This window comes from Macaca mulatta, chromosome X, assembly GCF_049350105.2.
Source record: "Macaca mulatta isolate MMU2019108-1 chromosome X, T2T-MMU8v2.0, whole genome shotgun sequence".
Taxonomy (NCBI): Eukaryota; Metazoa; Chordata; class Mammalia; order Primates; family Cercopithecidae; genus Macaca; species Macaca mulatta.
The window spans coordinates 21,842,269-21,858,569 of NC_133426.1; the positions used below are offsets into that span (position 1 = coordinate 21,842,269).

The 16,301-nt window shown below is 40.5% G+C and overlaps 1 protein-coding gene across 3 annotated transcripts in view; it reads left to right on the forward strand.

The window, feature by feature from the left end:
• PHEX (phosphate regulating endopeptidase X-linked) overlaps positions 1-16,301 on the forward strand; it is a 227,400-nt gene that overhangs the window by 55,541 nt on the left and 155,558 nt on the right. For all 3 annotated transcript variants that reach the window (XR_013412723.1, XM_077988390.1, XM_001087261.5), the window contains 4 exons: positions 5,384-5,452; positions 8,948-9,064; positions 11,909-11,992; positions 13,926-14,071. Coding sequence is in view for 2 of the 3 variants with exons in the window: in XM_077988390.1 (XP_077844516.1) it covers positions 5,384-5,452; positions 8,948-9,064; positions 11,909-11,992; positions 13,926-14,071 (416 nt within the window). In the remaining variant the exon portion in view is untranslated. The remainder of the gene's footprint in view (positions 1-5,383; positions 5,453-8,947; positions 9,065-11,908; positions 11,993-13,925; positions 14,072-16,301) is intronic.

A 16,301-nucleotide genomic window follows, 5' to 3' on the forward strand; every position in this document is an offset into this window, starting at 1 on the left:
GGGACTAGCCTGACCAACATGATGAAACTCTGTTTCTACTAAAAATACAAAAATTAGTCAGGCATGGTGGCGGGTACCTGTAATCCCAGCTACTCGGGAGGCTGAGGTGGGACAATTGCTTGAACCTGGGAGGTGGAGGTTGCAGTGAATGGAGATCATGCCACTACACTCCAGCCTGGGCAACAAAGCGAGACTCCATCTCAAAAAAAAAAAAATTCCATGTGTTTGTGTATTTTCCAAGTTTCCGCTTATTATTGATTTTTAGTTCCATTGTGGTCAGAAAAGATAACTGATATGATTTCTACTGCTTTGAATTTGTGGAGACTTATTTTGTGGCTTAAAATATGATCTATTCTGGAGAATGTTCCACGTGGTGATAAAAAGAATATGTGTTCTGCAGCAATTGGGTGAAATGTTCTGTAAATGTCAGTTAGGCCTATTTGGCTTAGTGTCTAGCTTAATGCTGATGTTTCTTTGTTGATTGTCTAGATGATCTGTCCATTAGTGAGAATGGAATGTTGAAGTTCCCTATCATTGTATTGCAGTCTCCTTCTCCCTTTAGATCTATTAATGTTTGCTTTATATACTTAGGTGCTCCAGTGTTAGATGCATAGGTATTTATAATTGAGATAGGCAATATATTGCTATGTCTCCACTAGGTCCTTGCCTGTTTTTCTGGCACTAAATGGCACCTTAAACCTACGTTTGCTTTGACTCTAGCCAAAGATCAGAGCACTCCCAGTCCAGATATAGGGGAGATCCTAAAGAGGATATCCTGGCAGTGTGGAAAAGCTGGTTGGCGGTTGGTGTACAGGTGACCTGTGGAATGAACCTCCTCTAGCATAATGCTGCTGAATAGCCACTCTGATTTGGTATCTCCTTTGACCAAGTTATGGAGCAGAGTTTCCAGGGCTGGGTATGGTAGTCCCATCTCCCCTCTTTGTCTCTTGCTGTCTTTAGGAATATATCTCCCTTCAGGCATTCATGATGCCTTCTGTGGGTTAAGGTATGAGCAGGTCTTCTGTCAAAGAACCCAAGATGGTCGGGAAGCTGGTTGTCCACCTTGATCTCAGTTTTTCCAGTGTAGAAACTATGAGTCAGGGAAAATTTCTGCATGCTTATTGCTGGACAGATTGGTTGGAAGGGCATCATAGAGAAATTTGATTCTCCTTTGCTTGGAGCTTTTTCACTTCTCTGTGGCCTCAGCAACTGATTCATCTTTATATTTGAGTTCTGGGATATTGCTGGTGAGAATCTTAGTGCTGTATATTTGTTTTTAGTTTCCTGTGTATATGTTGGGGTGGGGAGGGAAGCCAGGTTCTGTCTCCACCACCGTTTTGAAACCTGAAGTCCAGACTCCATTTCCTACCTCATCATTTGTAAGCTCTTTCTTCTTGTATTACTACTTTGTCTTCTAACTTGAGGTTTATTATCACTGGAATGCCAGTTGTAATTGGAGAAAACATTTATATTTTTCAGTTAAATGTGTTGGATTTCCTTAAAAAACATATTTTATTTTTTGTTTACAGTATTCAGATCAGTTGTAAATGCAAGGATTTAAAAAATCTCAAATAACAGTGTCCTGATGGCTTCATGAGAAAGTCTTTTGCCTCAACAGTTTGTATGTTTCTAATGAGATTTATTTGACTGACCTTATTCAATTTGTTGGTTGGTGTGTTTAAAATGTTCCCTAGAAACCATAACAATCTGAAAGTTTATAAAAGGTCTGGTAACCTCACTTGAATTATCTAAACTTTCACAATAAGTGGATTTAACTTTATTTCACGAGAGAGAAACTTTGGCTTTCTTGATAGTATCTACACAGTTTCTTTTCCTATGAGACTCAAGCTCAAAAGATTCTTCAAGTGGTCCAAATTTAATGGAAAGCCAAAGTGTCTTAATCATAATATTGTGTTTCATGATCATGGCTTGCTTAATTTTTGGAAGAAATAGTGGCACATTGGGAATTGCAATAGGACAAAGCCAGGAAGAATTGTGACTTCATTGTTTCAGGCCAATTAGAGAGGGCTGGACAAAATAATTAGAGGATTTTAGCAGTATACACGGACAAGATGGATGTTTTGAAAGTGCCTTTTTTCCCTTGAAACAAGAGTTATGTTTTTCCTGGAATTTTTCGTAATATCACTAATTCTTAACGTGGCCTTTGTAAAATCTGTTGTATATTAAGGGCAGTTTCATGGAAAACTATAATCTTATACAAATTTATGTATTTAAGAATAAAATATTTAAGATTATAGTAAGATGAAAAAGAAGTTGGAGGAGATGGATCAAAACAATTTAAAGTCATATAAACTAATGGTATGGGCATGTAGGATTCAGTTTTTATTCAGATACTACTAATTTTTAATTTGTTATTTAGATTTTGTTTCTTATTTTGGCTTAATGTTTAATGTGTGAATTAGAGATTTAATTTGGAAAAATCTACTCTTCTTGAGATTCATTTTGTTTATCTTTAGTCAGTTGCTGATACTCAAGAAAGAATAAACCGTAGATTTAGAGAAGGTGCTGGAAATGTTTTTAAAGTATCTTAAAATTTACATAAATTCATTTTTTGTGATGTACCTGTCTGTTTTGACAAATGCAGAGAGTCATGTAACCACCACTGTAATCAAGAAATAGAATAGTCCCATCATCCATCCCCAAATACCTCATGTTATCTCTTTGCTAAGTCAGACCTTCTCCTCATGCCCAAACCCTGTCAGCCATCACTTTGTTCCCTGTTCCTGTAAAGTTTGGCTTTTTCAGGATGTTAAGTAAAATTCACCCATGTTGTATCAGTTCATTCTCTTTTATTGTTGAGTAGTATTCCATTGTATACCACAGTTTATACTTTCATGAGTTGGAGGACATTTGAGTTGTTTCCAGTTTTGGGTGATTATGAATAAAATTACATACAGGTTTTTGTGTGACTTTTAAATTTTTTTCCTGGATAAATACCTAGAAGTAGGATTGCTGGCTCTTATGTAAATGTATGTTGAACTTTATAATAAACTGTAAAATTGGTTTCCTTCCAAAGTGGCTGTGCCATTTTGCGTTCTTACCAGCAATACATGAGTGATTCAACTTTTCCACATCCCCACCAGCAGTTGTCAGATTTTTTTTTTTCCATTTTAGCAGATCTATAGTAGTGTTTTATTGCAGGTTTAATTTACATTTTCCTAATGACTAATGATGTTGGGCATATTTTCATGTGCTTATTTTCTATTTTCATATGTTCTTCGATGAAGTGTCTGTTAGCATCATTTGCTCAATTTTAAATTGAGTTGTTTCTTTTCTTATGGTTGAGTTTTGAGGAATCTTTATGTATTCTAGATACATATCCTTTGTCATATATGTGATTTTCAGATATTTTCCCCATTCTGTAGCTTGTCTTTTTATTCTGTTAAGTTTCTTTTTTTGTTTTTCTTGAGACGGAGTCTCGCTTTGTCCCCCAGGCTGGAGTGCAGTGGCATAATCTCGGCTCACTGCAAGCTCCGCCTCCCAGGTTCACGCCATTCTCCTGCCTCAGCCTCCCGAGTAGCTGGGACTACAGGCGCCCGCCAACACACCCGGCTAATTTTTGTATTTTTAGTAGAGACGCAGTTTCACCGTGTTAGCCAGGATGGTCTTGATCTCCTGACCTCGTGATCTGCCCGCCTCGGCCTCCCAAAGTGCTGGGATTACAGGCATGAGCCACCGCGCCCAGCCTAAATTTCTTTCAAGAGCAAATTTGTTCAATGTTGATAAAGTCTAATTTATTAATTTTTGCTTTTAAGGATTGTGATTTTATTGTCATGTCTAAAAACTCTTTGTCTAACTCCTAGTAAAAAAAATTTTTCCCAATATTTTTTTCCAGAAGTTTTATAGTTTTGGGTTTTACATTTAGGGCTATGATTCATTTTCAGTTAATTTTTGAATAAGGTGTGAGGTATGGGTAAAAGGTTATATTCTTTTTGCTTATGATGTCCAGTTTTTCTTTTCTTTCTCTGAGATGGAGTCACACTCTGTCTCTGAGATAGAGTCACACTCTGTCACCAGGCTGGAGTGCAGTGGCGCCATCCCAGCTCGCTGCGACCTCCATCTCCTGGGTTCAAGTGATTCTCCTGCCTCAGCTTCCCAAGTAGCTAGAATTACAGGTGTGTGCCAGCACGTCTGGCTCATTTTTGTATTTTTAGTAGAGACTGGGTTTCACCATGTTGGCCAGGCTGACCTTGAACTCCTGGCCTCAAATGATCTGCCTGCATTGGCCTCCCAAAGTGCTGGGATTATGGATGTGAGCCACCACACAAGGCCTGGATGTCCAGTTTTTCTAGCACACTCTTTGAAAAGACTGTCTTCTTTCTTTTCTTTACCTTCAAGGTGCTGAAAGTTGTTTTTTTTGTTTGTTTTTTTCTGAGACAGAGTTTTGCTCTGTTGCCCAGGCTGGAGTGTAGTGGTGCAATCTTGGCTCACTGCAGCCACCACCTCCCAGGTTCAAGCAATTTTCCTGCCTCAGCCTCCCGAGTAACTGGGATTACAGCCATACGCTACCACACCCGGCTAATTTTTGTATTTTTAGTAGAGACAGGGTTTTACCATGTTGGCCAGCCTGGTCTCGAACTCCTGACCTGAAGTGACCCACCCGCCTTGCCTCCCAAAGTGCTGGGATTACAGGTGTAAGCCACCACACCAGCCTAAGGTGCTGAAAGTTTTAATTCAAGAATTTATACTATACTTTTCTATCACCATAATTCTACTTATTTAGTTGTCTGGTTATCATGTGTGTTTTTATCACTTATCCTAAACCTTCCAGAGAGGGTTCTAACATTTGCAAAGGTTTCTCAAAACAAAATTATTACTTGATTCTGTTCAAATAAAAAAAATTCAATGCCATATGTTATTTTAGAGATAAGGAGTTGGAAAAGTCTGGTTAATCAACTCCATCCAGACTGGCATTTTGCGAAATACTGCAATGGGAAAAATACTGGATCTGGTGATTGGGGACAATGATTTTAGTCTGAGCTCTGCCCAATCATGTTACCTTGGGAAAGTCACATCAATTATCTGGCTTTTGTTTCTCCTTCCATTGAATAAGGGGGAATAGCTAATAATCTCTAAGATCTATTCCAACTGAAATAGCCTTGTTGTTACTCAGTGTTGATAGGACCTCAAAAGGTTTAGAAAACATAAATTAGAAAAGCAGGGGCAGGTCTCTGATACTTTATTGTATCGGTCATTGCCGAAGTACCTATTTGCATGTAGTTCTGAGTGTACTGAATTCTTTTTGTAATGGTGACATGAGCTCAAAATATGGCTGGGATGCAGACGATTTCATCACTCTTGTTAACATGGTACGTAAGACTTTACAGTGCTAACAGAATGCTTTCTGTTTTTGTTTTTACAGCTGGACCAAGCAACACTCTCCCTAGCCGTGAGGGAAGACTATCTTGATAACAGTACAGAAGCCAAGTCTGTAAGTTTTACTCATATTCAACTATGTGCCTTATCAGACTGCTATCAGGTCCATTACTTGTTCTAAGGTCACTGCTGCTTTATTGGAAATGAGCAGTGTGGCTATTCAATGACCATATTCCCAATACAGGAAGACTTTTATTCAGACAGATAAATTCCACTCCCTGTCTTTCTAGAAGTCTGCTCATCAAGGCTGTACAAGTCTCAGTACTCAATGCCCTTATTATCTAGCTTGGGAGACAGCAGGCCCAAATGAAATAACAAAGAAATGAGCTTGCAGTCATTCATTCCTCAGAAGTGCAGAGAACTCACTATCAGTTGCAGAAATAAAGCGTCGGAAGGGATACCCAGGAGACAAATGGTTCCCAAATTGTACTGCTTTAGAATCACTTGGGAGTCTTTCATGAAATGTTGCTTCTTGGGTCACAGCTCTGGAGAGTCTGACTTAGTAGACTTGAGGTAGGGTCTGAGAATCTATATTTTTAACAGGTGTTCCAGGTTAATGGAGGTTTAATAAGAATCAGAAAGGATCAATCAAGTTAGACTTCTTGGGTTGGCTTAGAAATCTAGCAGTTTCCTGAATATTGGAAAGAGCTGGTTCATTTCTGACACTTTCAATTTATTTTGGAAAATTTATTGAACTTCCAAAGAAGCCTCAGACCTAGGTCCCCTGGGTCTATGCTGTTACTAACTTCTATACATAGAAGGCTCTGGAGGGAAGCTAACTAAGATGCTGGGCAGCTTTCTTGCCGAGGACACTCGTCAAAGAGGGTTGGCAAGTTTACCTTCCTAAAAGTAGACAGAGTGAACATTTGCCAGTGTGGGGGAGGGTGTACCCCTGGTTTTCATGGAGTCTCAGCAACTAGGCTCAAAATCATCTCCCCCATAACCTATCAGTCAAGTCCTAGTGATTCCACCTTAAAAATATCTCTTCCATCCCCTTGGTCTCTCTTTTCTATCCTGACTACTATAGGTCAGATTCTTGTTAACTCTTGCCTTGGCTACAACAAGTAGCCTTTTAACTGTTACTGCCTCTCCTTCATCACATTGCCTCCTTAGCACCAGTTGGCAAGTTCCGTTCTCAAAGCACTGCTCCCAGCATGCCTTTGCTCCCAAGACAGGGTCTAAATTCTTTAGAGGGCTTTCAAGGCTGCCTCATGACTTCATCCCAAGTCATCTTTCCCATCTCATCTGGATTTGTTCTTCCCCCAACAAAAGCAGCTTGCCCATTGTATTAGTCCATTCTCTCTCCTAATAAAGACATACCTGAGACTTGGTGATTTATGAAGGAAAGAGGTTTAATTGACTCACACTTCCACATAGCTGGGGAGGCGTTACAATCATGGCAGAAGGTGAATGAGGAGCAAAGTCATGTCTTATGTGGTGTCAGGCAACAGAGCTTGTGCAGGGGAACTCCCATTTATAAAGCCATCAGAGCTCATGAGACTTACTCACTACCATGAGGATATGTGGAGGAAACCACCCCCATGATTCAATTATATTCACCTGGCCCTACCCTTGACATGTGGGGATTATTACAATTCGAGGTGAGATTTGGGTGGAGACACAGCCAAACCGTATCACCTACCTCACAGGACTCTTCACTGCGTCGGAACCAGTCTCCCTCAAATGCTATGTCCCCAATTTCTCCAGGCTAGATTTTCTCTGCAGCTCTTCAGTTTCCAAGCATGTAGCAGCTTTATTAAGGAAGTTATTTTGATGTCTTTAATGTTATAGTTAATAATTACATGTTTATCTCCCTCACTGTTTGGGAACCAGACACCTATTATATTTTTGTCTGTACCACTCTTTCCTAACATATGCACAGAGGGCCTACTAAGCCACCTTGTACATTTGAGTAGGCACTCAATAAATAAGTTTTTTGGTTTTTCTTTTTACATAGAGTCTTGCTGTGTTGCCCATGCTGAAGTGCAGTGGCACGATCTCAACTCATTGCAACCTATGTCTCCTGGGTTCAAGCGATTCTCAGCAACCTCAGCCTCCCGAGTAGCTGGGATTATAGTCATGCACCACCCTGCCGGGCTAATTTTGTATTTTTAGTAGAGACAGGGTTTCACTATGTTGGCCAGGCTGGTCCCAAACTCCTGGCCTCAAGTGATCTGCCCACCTCGGCCTCCCAAAGTGTTGGAATTACAAGCGTGAGCCATCACACCCGGCCAATAAATATGTTTTGTTTTGAATTGTACTGGGAATAGCAAAATATTATTTCTATTTAAGACTATTTTCTTTTTTTCTTTCTCTCCTTTTTTTTTTTTTTTTTTTTTTTTTTTTTTTTTGAGACGGAGTCTCCCTCTATTGCCCAGGCTGGAGTGCAGTGGCATAATCTCGGCTCACTGCAACCTCCACCTTCTGGGTTCGAGCGATTCTCCTGCCTCAGCCTCCCGAGTAGTTGGGACTACAGGAGTGTGCCACCACGCCCAGCTAGTTTTTTTGTATTTTTAGTAGAGATGTGGTTTCACCTTATTGGCCAGGCTGACCTCGTGATCCGCCTGCCTCAGCATCCCAAAGTGCTGGGATTACAGGCATAAGCCACCACGCCTGGCCTATTTAAGACTATTTTCAAAGCTTGCTTACTGATTCAACAAATATTTATTAAAGGCCTGCTATATTCTAAGTACCGTATAGGTCCTAAGGTCACACACATAGTAAGAATAGCTTATAGAAGCAAGGTATATGTTAGTAAATCTTATTCCCAATGCATGAGAAGTAGGTCATTTAATACCTGGTGCGTTGAGATCTCACAAATACGTCTGAAATGAGAGGTGGGCCTAAGGCAGTTCTTTAATTCCCATGATGTAAGGTCACCCGCGCCCCAACCAATGACATATGAGTAGCCCCAAAATGGGTTTATGAGTATGTAGGAAGGAAATTCTGTGTTTGCTATTTGTTAGATTTCACATCATCGTTCCTCTCTTTTCTCCTTTTTTTCCTGAGCTAGGGAGCAGAACTTTGTGAAAACTGTAAAAAACTGAAAAGACACAGGACTGCTGTCACTGGTCTTTTATTTCTTAGTGTGAAGGTGGGTAAATTGAGTTGCAAGAGAATGAATCACACCTCCCACCATTCTTTATGGATCAGGCCTCCTGCTTTTAGAAACAGTTCTTTCCCATTATTTTATTAAAGCCTCACTTGTCTGGAAAGAGGACATCTGACCTTTAACTTTCTATTCTTGTCTCATTTGGAGTTATTTCATGTATCCATAATATCGACGGTTGCCAGAAAACTAGTTCTCTTGATGCTTGATGGCTGGGCATCTCTGTCTGTCATGGAAACAGTACCCAAGTAGCCATCACTCTTTTTTCTCCCAAAGTGTTATGTGGGTGGCTGGTATTGCATAATGCCTGCACCGTACTTTGAGTACAGAGTGAAAATAAAAGACATTTATTTCCGCCTGCTATTTCTGCTCTTCCGTGTCTCCGAAACATATTTTCTAATAAGCTATTGTCATGGTCACTTTGTTCTTTATTTCTTACAGTATCGGGACGCCCTTTACAAGTTCATGGTGGATACTGCCGTGCTTTTAGGAGCTAACAGTTCCAGAGCAGAGCATGACATGAAGTCAGTGCTTAGATTGGAAATTAAGATAGCTGAGGTAAGTCTTCACTGAAAATCTCTTTCTTTCCTTTACTTTCTTTTCTTTTCCGTATATTAAAGGCAGTATATCCTGAATGAAAATATAAATTGCAATCAAATAATAGTATTTTCTATCATTGCCCTTTGGGCCTAAGGTAGAACTAGTAGCATCGCCTCTAGGAAGTAACAAGAAGGACTGTGACAGAAGAGCTCTTCATTCCTTCCACCTCCCTGGTTTAAGCCCATTCAGTGTCCATATGTTGCTCAGCTGTGGCCAAAGAATAGCAGCAGAGAGACCCTCTGACCGTTTTTCCTGGAGAAACTCATGTTTGGCTTAAATAGAAGATAGATGTTTAATAAATCCTTAGTAATCTGGCTTGAATGGAAGGTTGCTTTTAATCCAGTCCATGTTTTATGCTATCCCCACTCAGAGTCATTCTGGCTTAAGTTCTGGGCTCAGGGAAGTCTGTCCACCAATACAGGATATAAAAGTTGATATAGAAGTAGGTAGGACATGTTGGTAAACGTTTTTAAATGACCTTTCTGGTATTACTTTGTATCTGCCCCTGTTTTTTCATTCTTTTCTTGCGCTACTTCAATGAATATCATTGTGTCATATGCATGACACAGAACTACATGTCTGTGTAAATTACCTTAACTTCTTTTTGCCTCATTGTAGAGACAAAAAGATGTAAAAACAAACTTATGGGCAAAATAATGAGAACTCCTAAATGGTTAGCTTTGTTTATGGAGTAACTTTTTTCTAGAAGAAACAAAGTGTAAAAATCTCTATATGTTCCTAGGCCAAGAGGGAACAAATGTGGTAAAATCTGCTTCTGGGGAAACCCTGTAGTGAAAGAAAATGATACTTTTTACCAAGCAACTTTTGCACATGTGTTGGAAGTCTTCCACAAGAGAAGTTAGTAAAAATCTCAAGGTGAATAAGAGTCCAAATGTTGATTGGTTTTGTTTGGCGAGGTGCTGGTGGTGTGTTGAGGTATGGGAGTAGGGATGAAGGATAAGGGTAAGGAGGAATTGGTCTCTCTGTCTTTGCTGTGATGATGTTCGTGTACAGCTCTCTCCAAACTCCTACTTGTAGTGCGAGAAGTTCATTCCTGCATGTCACCTTTGAAGACTGCGAAGACTGCTGCACGTGTCTCGAGGTCCATGACTGTGCCTCTGAGCCATGTCTAGAGTCTGCCTGAATTCTCTTTGCAGGCACATAGGAGGCCCAGGACTCTGATTTGGACTAAAACTCTGAAACAGCAGGGAAGGCCTTGCCCTGAGCCAGGGATTTGGACCAAAAAGGGAACTAAAAACAGCTGGGCTGAGGCAAGACTGGGAATTGTCAAGAGGCTAAATGAAGTGACAGATCTGTTGTGTGGAGGGGAGTGGCTGGCAAAGAGCTGAAAACAGCTCTGAGGCCAAAGGTCTCCAACTTGGGGCTGTGAGACTCCGAGGGCGGAGGAGGGGCTGGTGGAAGAGGAGTGTGGATATTCTCTGAGGCAATGATTCACACAGAGCCAGGAGGCTGTTTGTAAGTTACGTGTGGTCTCTCCTGTGGAGAGTGAAGAGAGGGAAGCTAAGGACACTGAAGCATTTAGCAAAGAGGGGGCAGATATCTGCCAGTAAGCCCTCTGTAATCTTTACCTTGAAAAATCACTGCTAGTAATGCTTACCTCCATATCTTACACTACACATCACTAGGTACTTTCAAAATTAGTGGGATATGTAGTCCTAGGGAAACTTCTGAAGCTGAGAAGACAAGACAGTCCAGTCTAGCACAAACAAGTCCTTGTAAATACAGCCATGGAAGCATATACTTAGCCAATCCAGCTGGAGAGATGTGTGCACAAGGAGAGGTCTTATTGATGGAGTAGCCCTTGTGATTGGAACCAAGTGGAGTGTAATTGGAAAGGCTTGCTAGAAGCAGTGAATCTTGGGCAGTCCTGAGTCATAGTTCAAACCATGGAGGTGGTGATGGTGGATAGGAGATGTAAGAGTAGGAGAGTCATGTGTGCAGTGGGAATGTGGCAAGTTTAATGCAAGGGAATTAGATGATAGAAGGCCCGAAGGCAAAGTCATGACGTGATTGAAGGGTGGATATGGGAGCTACTGCTGGTCAATGGAAGTGATTAAGATGATCCTTCAGGAAGATAATCATTGCTGTTCTTCTTAAGTTAAACATAGTGGAGGCTAGAAGCTCAGATTTGGTGTTGGCCAAATGGCCAAGAGCATGAGTATTGGGAATGGAAAGAGTATAGAGTCAGGGCTGGAGAGAGGCAGGTTTTGAAATGTGTGAATAGGCAGTGACTGGATCCATACTCCCAGCAATGGGGCTAGGGAAATCTCAAGGTCAAAGAAACAAAAGGGGAAATGAGGGAATGAGCTGTTGACAGAATGATCACGGGGAACAGTGGCATCCAGATAGTCTTGTGTTCATCAGTGAAAATTTGCCCCTAGAGATGAAGGGATAGTCGATGGTTCATGAAATATTGAGATCATTATTTGGAGACCACAGGTGACAGTGGGATGTTTACCTCAATTGTCCAACTTAAGTTTAATTGTCAAAATTGAGCCAGCAATAGATTTTGCCCATCCACATTATAGATTGGGAGGGAGATTTTGGGTAGTTCTTTTTGTGCTGGGGACAATATTTGATGCAGAGGAGGATATGAAAGTTTATTTTCTTAATCCTGCCTAAAGTTATGTCTTTTTTTCTCTCCCTCGAAGTTGGGCACCACACCAAAGCCTTGAAAAACTTTATAATACTATGCAGATGTTTTGGCACATGTAGGAAGTAATCATACAGTAAGAAATGGTTCACTTGAAAAAAAAAATAACCAAAATCTCTTTCCAACAGATAATGATTCCTCATGAAAACCGAACCAGTGAGGCCATGTACAACAGAATGAACATTTCTGAACTGAGTGCTATGATTCCCCAGGTTGGTGAAAACTATCCAGAGAACTTTCTCTCAACTGGTCATTTTAGGAGGGATTGGATTTCATCTGTGTGTACATTTCTGTCTTGTAAAACCTACTCTCAGTCTTGGTTATCATCGTCTTTGTCAACAATCACATAAAATATCCCTTGTCTGTGTATTGGGATGCCTTCTGTTATAGGGAACAAAACATCTTTCCAACAGTGGCTTAGAAACTTAAAGCCTATTTTCTCACATGACAAAAGTCTAGACATAGGTAATTGTTGGCATTGGCTCAGCTGTTTAACAGTGTTGTCAAAGGCCCAAGTTCTTCCTATCTTTGCATCCTACTCTGTTTAGTGTGTTGGCTTTTTGACTTCATGTTTGATGACTCATGGCTGCAAGGTTATCCATCACAGCTCCATATATCACATCTGTGTCAGAGCAGGAAGAAGGGGAAAGGGCCAGTGATGTGTCTAACTCTTTTACTAGGAAAAACAAACAGACCTTTCCAGAACATCTCCAGATGTCTTCCCTTTATTTCTTATTGAGTAGTATTGGGTCACGTGGCCACTCCTAACCACCGGGGAGGTTGGGCAAGTGAGTAACTGGTTTTCCATTTCAACAGTGGACACAGGTAACGGAGAAAAGGTTGGGAAAAGACTTTTAGAGTAGCCAATCTAAGAAACACCATATGGTGTTTTAGGTAAGATAGGGATGCTCTGAAGAATGGAGGCATGTTACTTTCTGTGTTTTTGTTTTTTTGAGACACAGTCTTGCTGTGTCGCCCAGGCTGGAGTGCAGTGGCGTGATCTTGGCTCACTGCAACCTCTGCCGGGTTCAAGTGATTCTCCTGCCTTAGCCTCCCAAGTAGCTGGGATTACAGGTGCCTGCTTCCACACCTAGCTAATTTTTTGTATTTTTAATAGAGACGGGATTGGCCAGGCTGGTCTCAAACTCCTGACCTCAAATGATCCCCCTGCCTCGGCCTCCCAAAGTGCTGGGATTACAGGCGTGAGCTACCATGCCTGGCCGCATTTACTTTCTGTTGCTGCTTATTTCCTCTTGTTTTTTTTTTTTTAAAGGCTGTGTCACAGAGACTAGTTATGTACTGGGGCATCTGTTTCTGTGTATATATGAGAGTGAGGGAGAGTACAGGACAGAGAAAGGGAGGGAGGGAGAGAAAATGTACAGTATAGAGAAAGAATTTAGAAGGAGGAAGAGAAATGCAAGAGAGAAGGAGGGAAGAGTACGGGAGGAAAAAAGAGAGTATAGAATAGAAGAAGAGTACAGGACGGGGAGAGAGAGCAGAATGGGGAGAGAAAGACAGAGGGGAGAGTTCAGGAAGGAGGAAGAGTACTAGAGGGGGCCAAGGGAGTGAGGTTGCATATTACTGTGTTCGTGTGTGTGTGTGTGTGTGTGTGTATGTGTGTTGTCCAGATGTAGATGGTACAGAACACATGCTCCATTTGTGATTAAGACAATAGATCAGGCCGAATACGGTGACTCACAACTGTAATCCCAGCACATTGGGAGGCCAAGGTGGGTGGATCACTTGAAGTCAGAAGTTCGAGACCAGCCTGGCCAACATGGTGAAATTCCACCTCTACTAAAAATACAAAAAAAAAAAAAAAAAATTAGCCGGGCGTGGTGGTGGGTGCCTGTAATCCCAGCTACTCAGAGGCTGAGGCAGGAGAATTGCTTGAACCCAGGAGGCAGAGCCCAGATCATGCCACTGCACTCCAGCCTGGGTGATAGAGCGAGACTGTCTAAAAAAAAAGACAGTAGATCTGAATAGCAATGATCAGGAGTTTATTTCTAGACTTGAGTAGTTGCATCTTGAATTATTAGGTGTGAAATCAAAAGAAATGAATGACACTCAATCTATTCTATTTGCCTTTCTTACTTGCTACCTAACAGAGGTTCTCTCATTCTGTTTTGTTCTCTCTCCCCTCAGTTTGACTGGCTGGGCTACATCAAGAAGGTCATTGACACCAGACTCTACCCCCACCTGAAAGACATCAGCCCCTCCGAGAATGTGGTGGTCCGCGTCCCGCAGTACTTTAAAGATTTGTTTAGGATATTAGGGTCCGAGAGAAAGAAGTAAGAACTTTATGTGAATTTTACTGTGACTTTTGTGTTTTCTTTAAATTATAAGGGCTTCCCTTCTCACATTCTTTGAAAACTGTTTTTAAAGAATGTTACATCAAAAGAGTCACAGGGAAAATCCCGGTATCCTTTGTGATGAACTGGCCAAAACCATTGTCTGGTGTAATTTACTTGCTGCAATGATAACAAATGTTTTTGTCCTTTATTTCTGGTCTTTCTCCATGCTGTTCTCTTCGAGATCCTAAATTGTTTATGAGCTTGGGGAACAAGTTATATAATTATGTTATTTTCTAAAATTTCTGTGTGAACATCTTTTTTTTCCCCAGTTCATTCTCAATCTTTTGCTGCTTTTTTTTTTTTTCTGGTTCCTTTGTAACCAGTAAGTCACTTTCTGGCAATAAACAAAAGTATCTGTATTGAAAAGACACAAGACCACTTTGAGAGCGGTAGAAAAATTGCACTGATAAAACAACTTTAGGAACTGCCAGGGTTTTCTTATTTTAAAGAATGTTTTAGAATTTGTTGCTTTGCTAGTTTAGTACTACAAAGAAAAATCTTCAAAATTTCCAGGAAGGAGAATTTTACAGGTTCATTAAGGCATTCAGCTTTGACTTCAGAAAATGAATCACAGAGTTTACAAAATGAATCAACGAGTTTACAAAACACTTTACTGAGTTAATTGCTGGGCCATGATTAAAATCATATTTTCTTATTTGGACTCAGACAAGGCTATGTTGCCAGAAGTTATGTTTTTTAAAAAAGGCACTTCCAACAATTCTAGGAATAAAATGTAGCATTTATCCCCTACAGAAACACTTAGACACCTGAGAGAAGCTGCTGCTCTTTTTAAGATAATTTCTGATGATAAAAGTAATCTGTGTTCATTGTGGAAAACATACAGAAAAGGGAGAGAAGAAACAATTTACTTAAAATTATGTCATTTAGAGATAAGCCAGGATTCTTCGAAAATTTTCTAAATGAAAATTGAATCTAGAGGTAGGTAATTATATTGCAGGGTAGAGCCTTGCTCCATGGGCCAGGAATGTCAGCAGCGTCACCTCGGGTGCTTGTTAAAAATGCAGATTCCAAGGCCCTCCTCCATTGAGTCTGATACAGTAGAGCTGGAAGGGAGGCCAAGTAATCTTTATTTTAAACAAGTACCTCAGGAGAATCTTACGATTAACTTTTCTTAGGGGAGCAGAAGGGGATCACTGTATTTGGAAATTTCTTTGTAAGTACTTCCTAGCTCTCAAATACTATCAAATATGACCCTAATGATTTTCTACTCATATGCCATTGAGTTACGGAGCACATTTTAAATTTTGGTGGTAATTTCCATTGAAAGATGGAGTTTGGCCTGCTAGAGATTCATCCTTCACCTCTTGAGTCAGTTTCTTCTAGTATCTGTGTTAAAAGAGTAGGTACTTCTGAACACTGATTAATTTTACTTCCCAAAAAAGCCTAATTTACAATCAGGGGATAGATTGGAATTTGGTTTACTCTATTAGAAAAAGCATCTCTATCGTGATGATTACTTGGTAATTGCAGGACCTTTCGTAACAGTGGAAAAGACCATGATTGGAGGGAGATTTTACTCTGATTCTTGTCAAAATAATAACTTGGACAAATGTAAACATAGTGAACAACAGTAGAAAAAACATAGATGGAAAAATCACCTTAGACATTATGTACATATACAACTTCATTTAAAAATAAAGACAAAAATTGGCCAAGCACGGGGGCCTACACCTGTAATCCCAGGACTTTGGGAGGCTGAGGCGGGCAGATCACTTGAGGCCAGGAGTTCAAGACCAACCTGACCAACATGGTGAAACCCTGTCTCTACTAAAAAAATACAAAATTTAGCTGGGTGTGGTGGCTGGCACCTGTAATCCCAGCTACTTGGGAGGCTGAGGCGGGAGAATCGCTTGAACCCAGGAGGTGGAGGTTGCAGTGAGCCAAGGTCACACCACTGCACTCCAACCTGGGTGACATAGCGAGACTCTGTCTTAAAAAATAAATAAAATAAAAATAAAGCCAAAACCCAAATATCTTTCACACAGTTTATCCCGCAACCACCAGTTCATAAAAAAGCAACTTGTATTCTGTGTATTCTTGTGAGATTTCAAGACAACGTACACATCATGAGAAGTCTGACAGTATTTTATTTGCATACTAGGGTGATGTTTTTCCATTGATGATCATTTTCCATTGATGATGATAT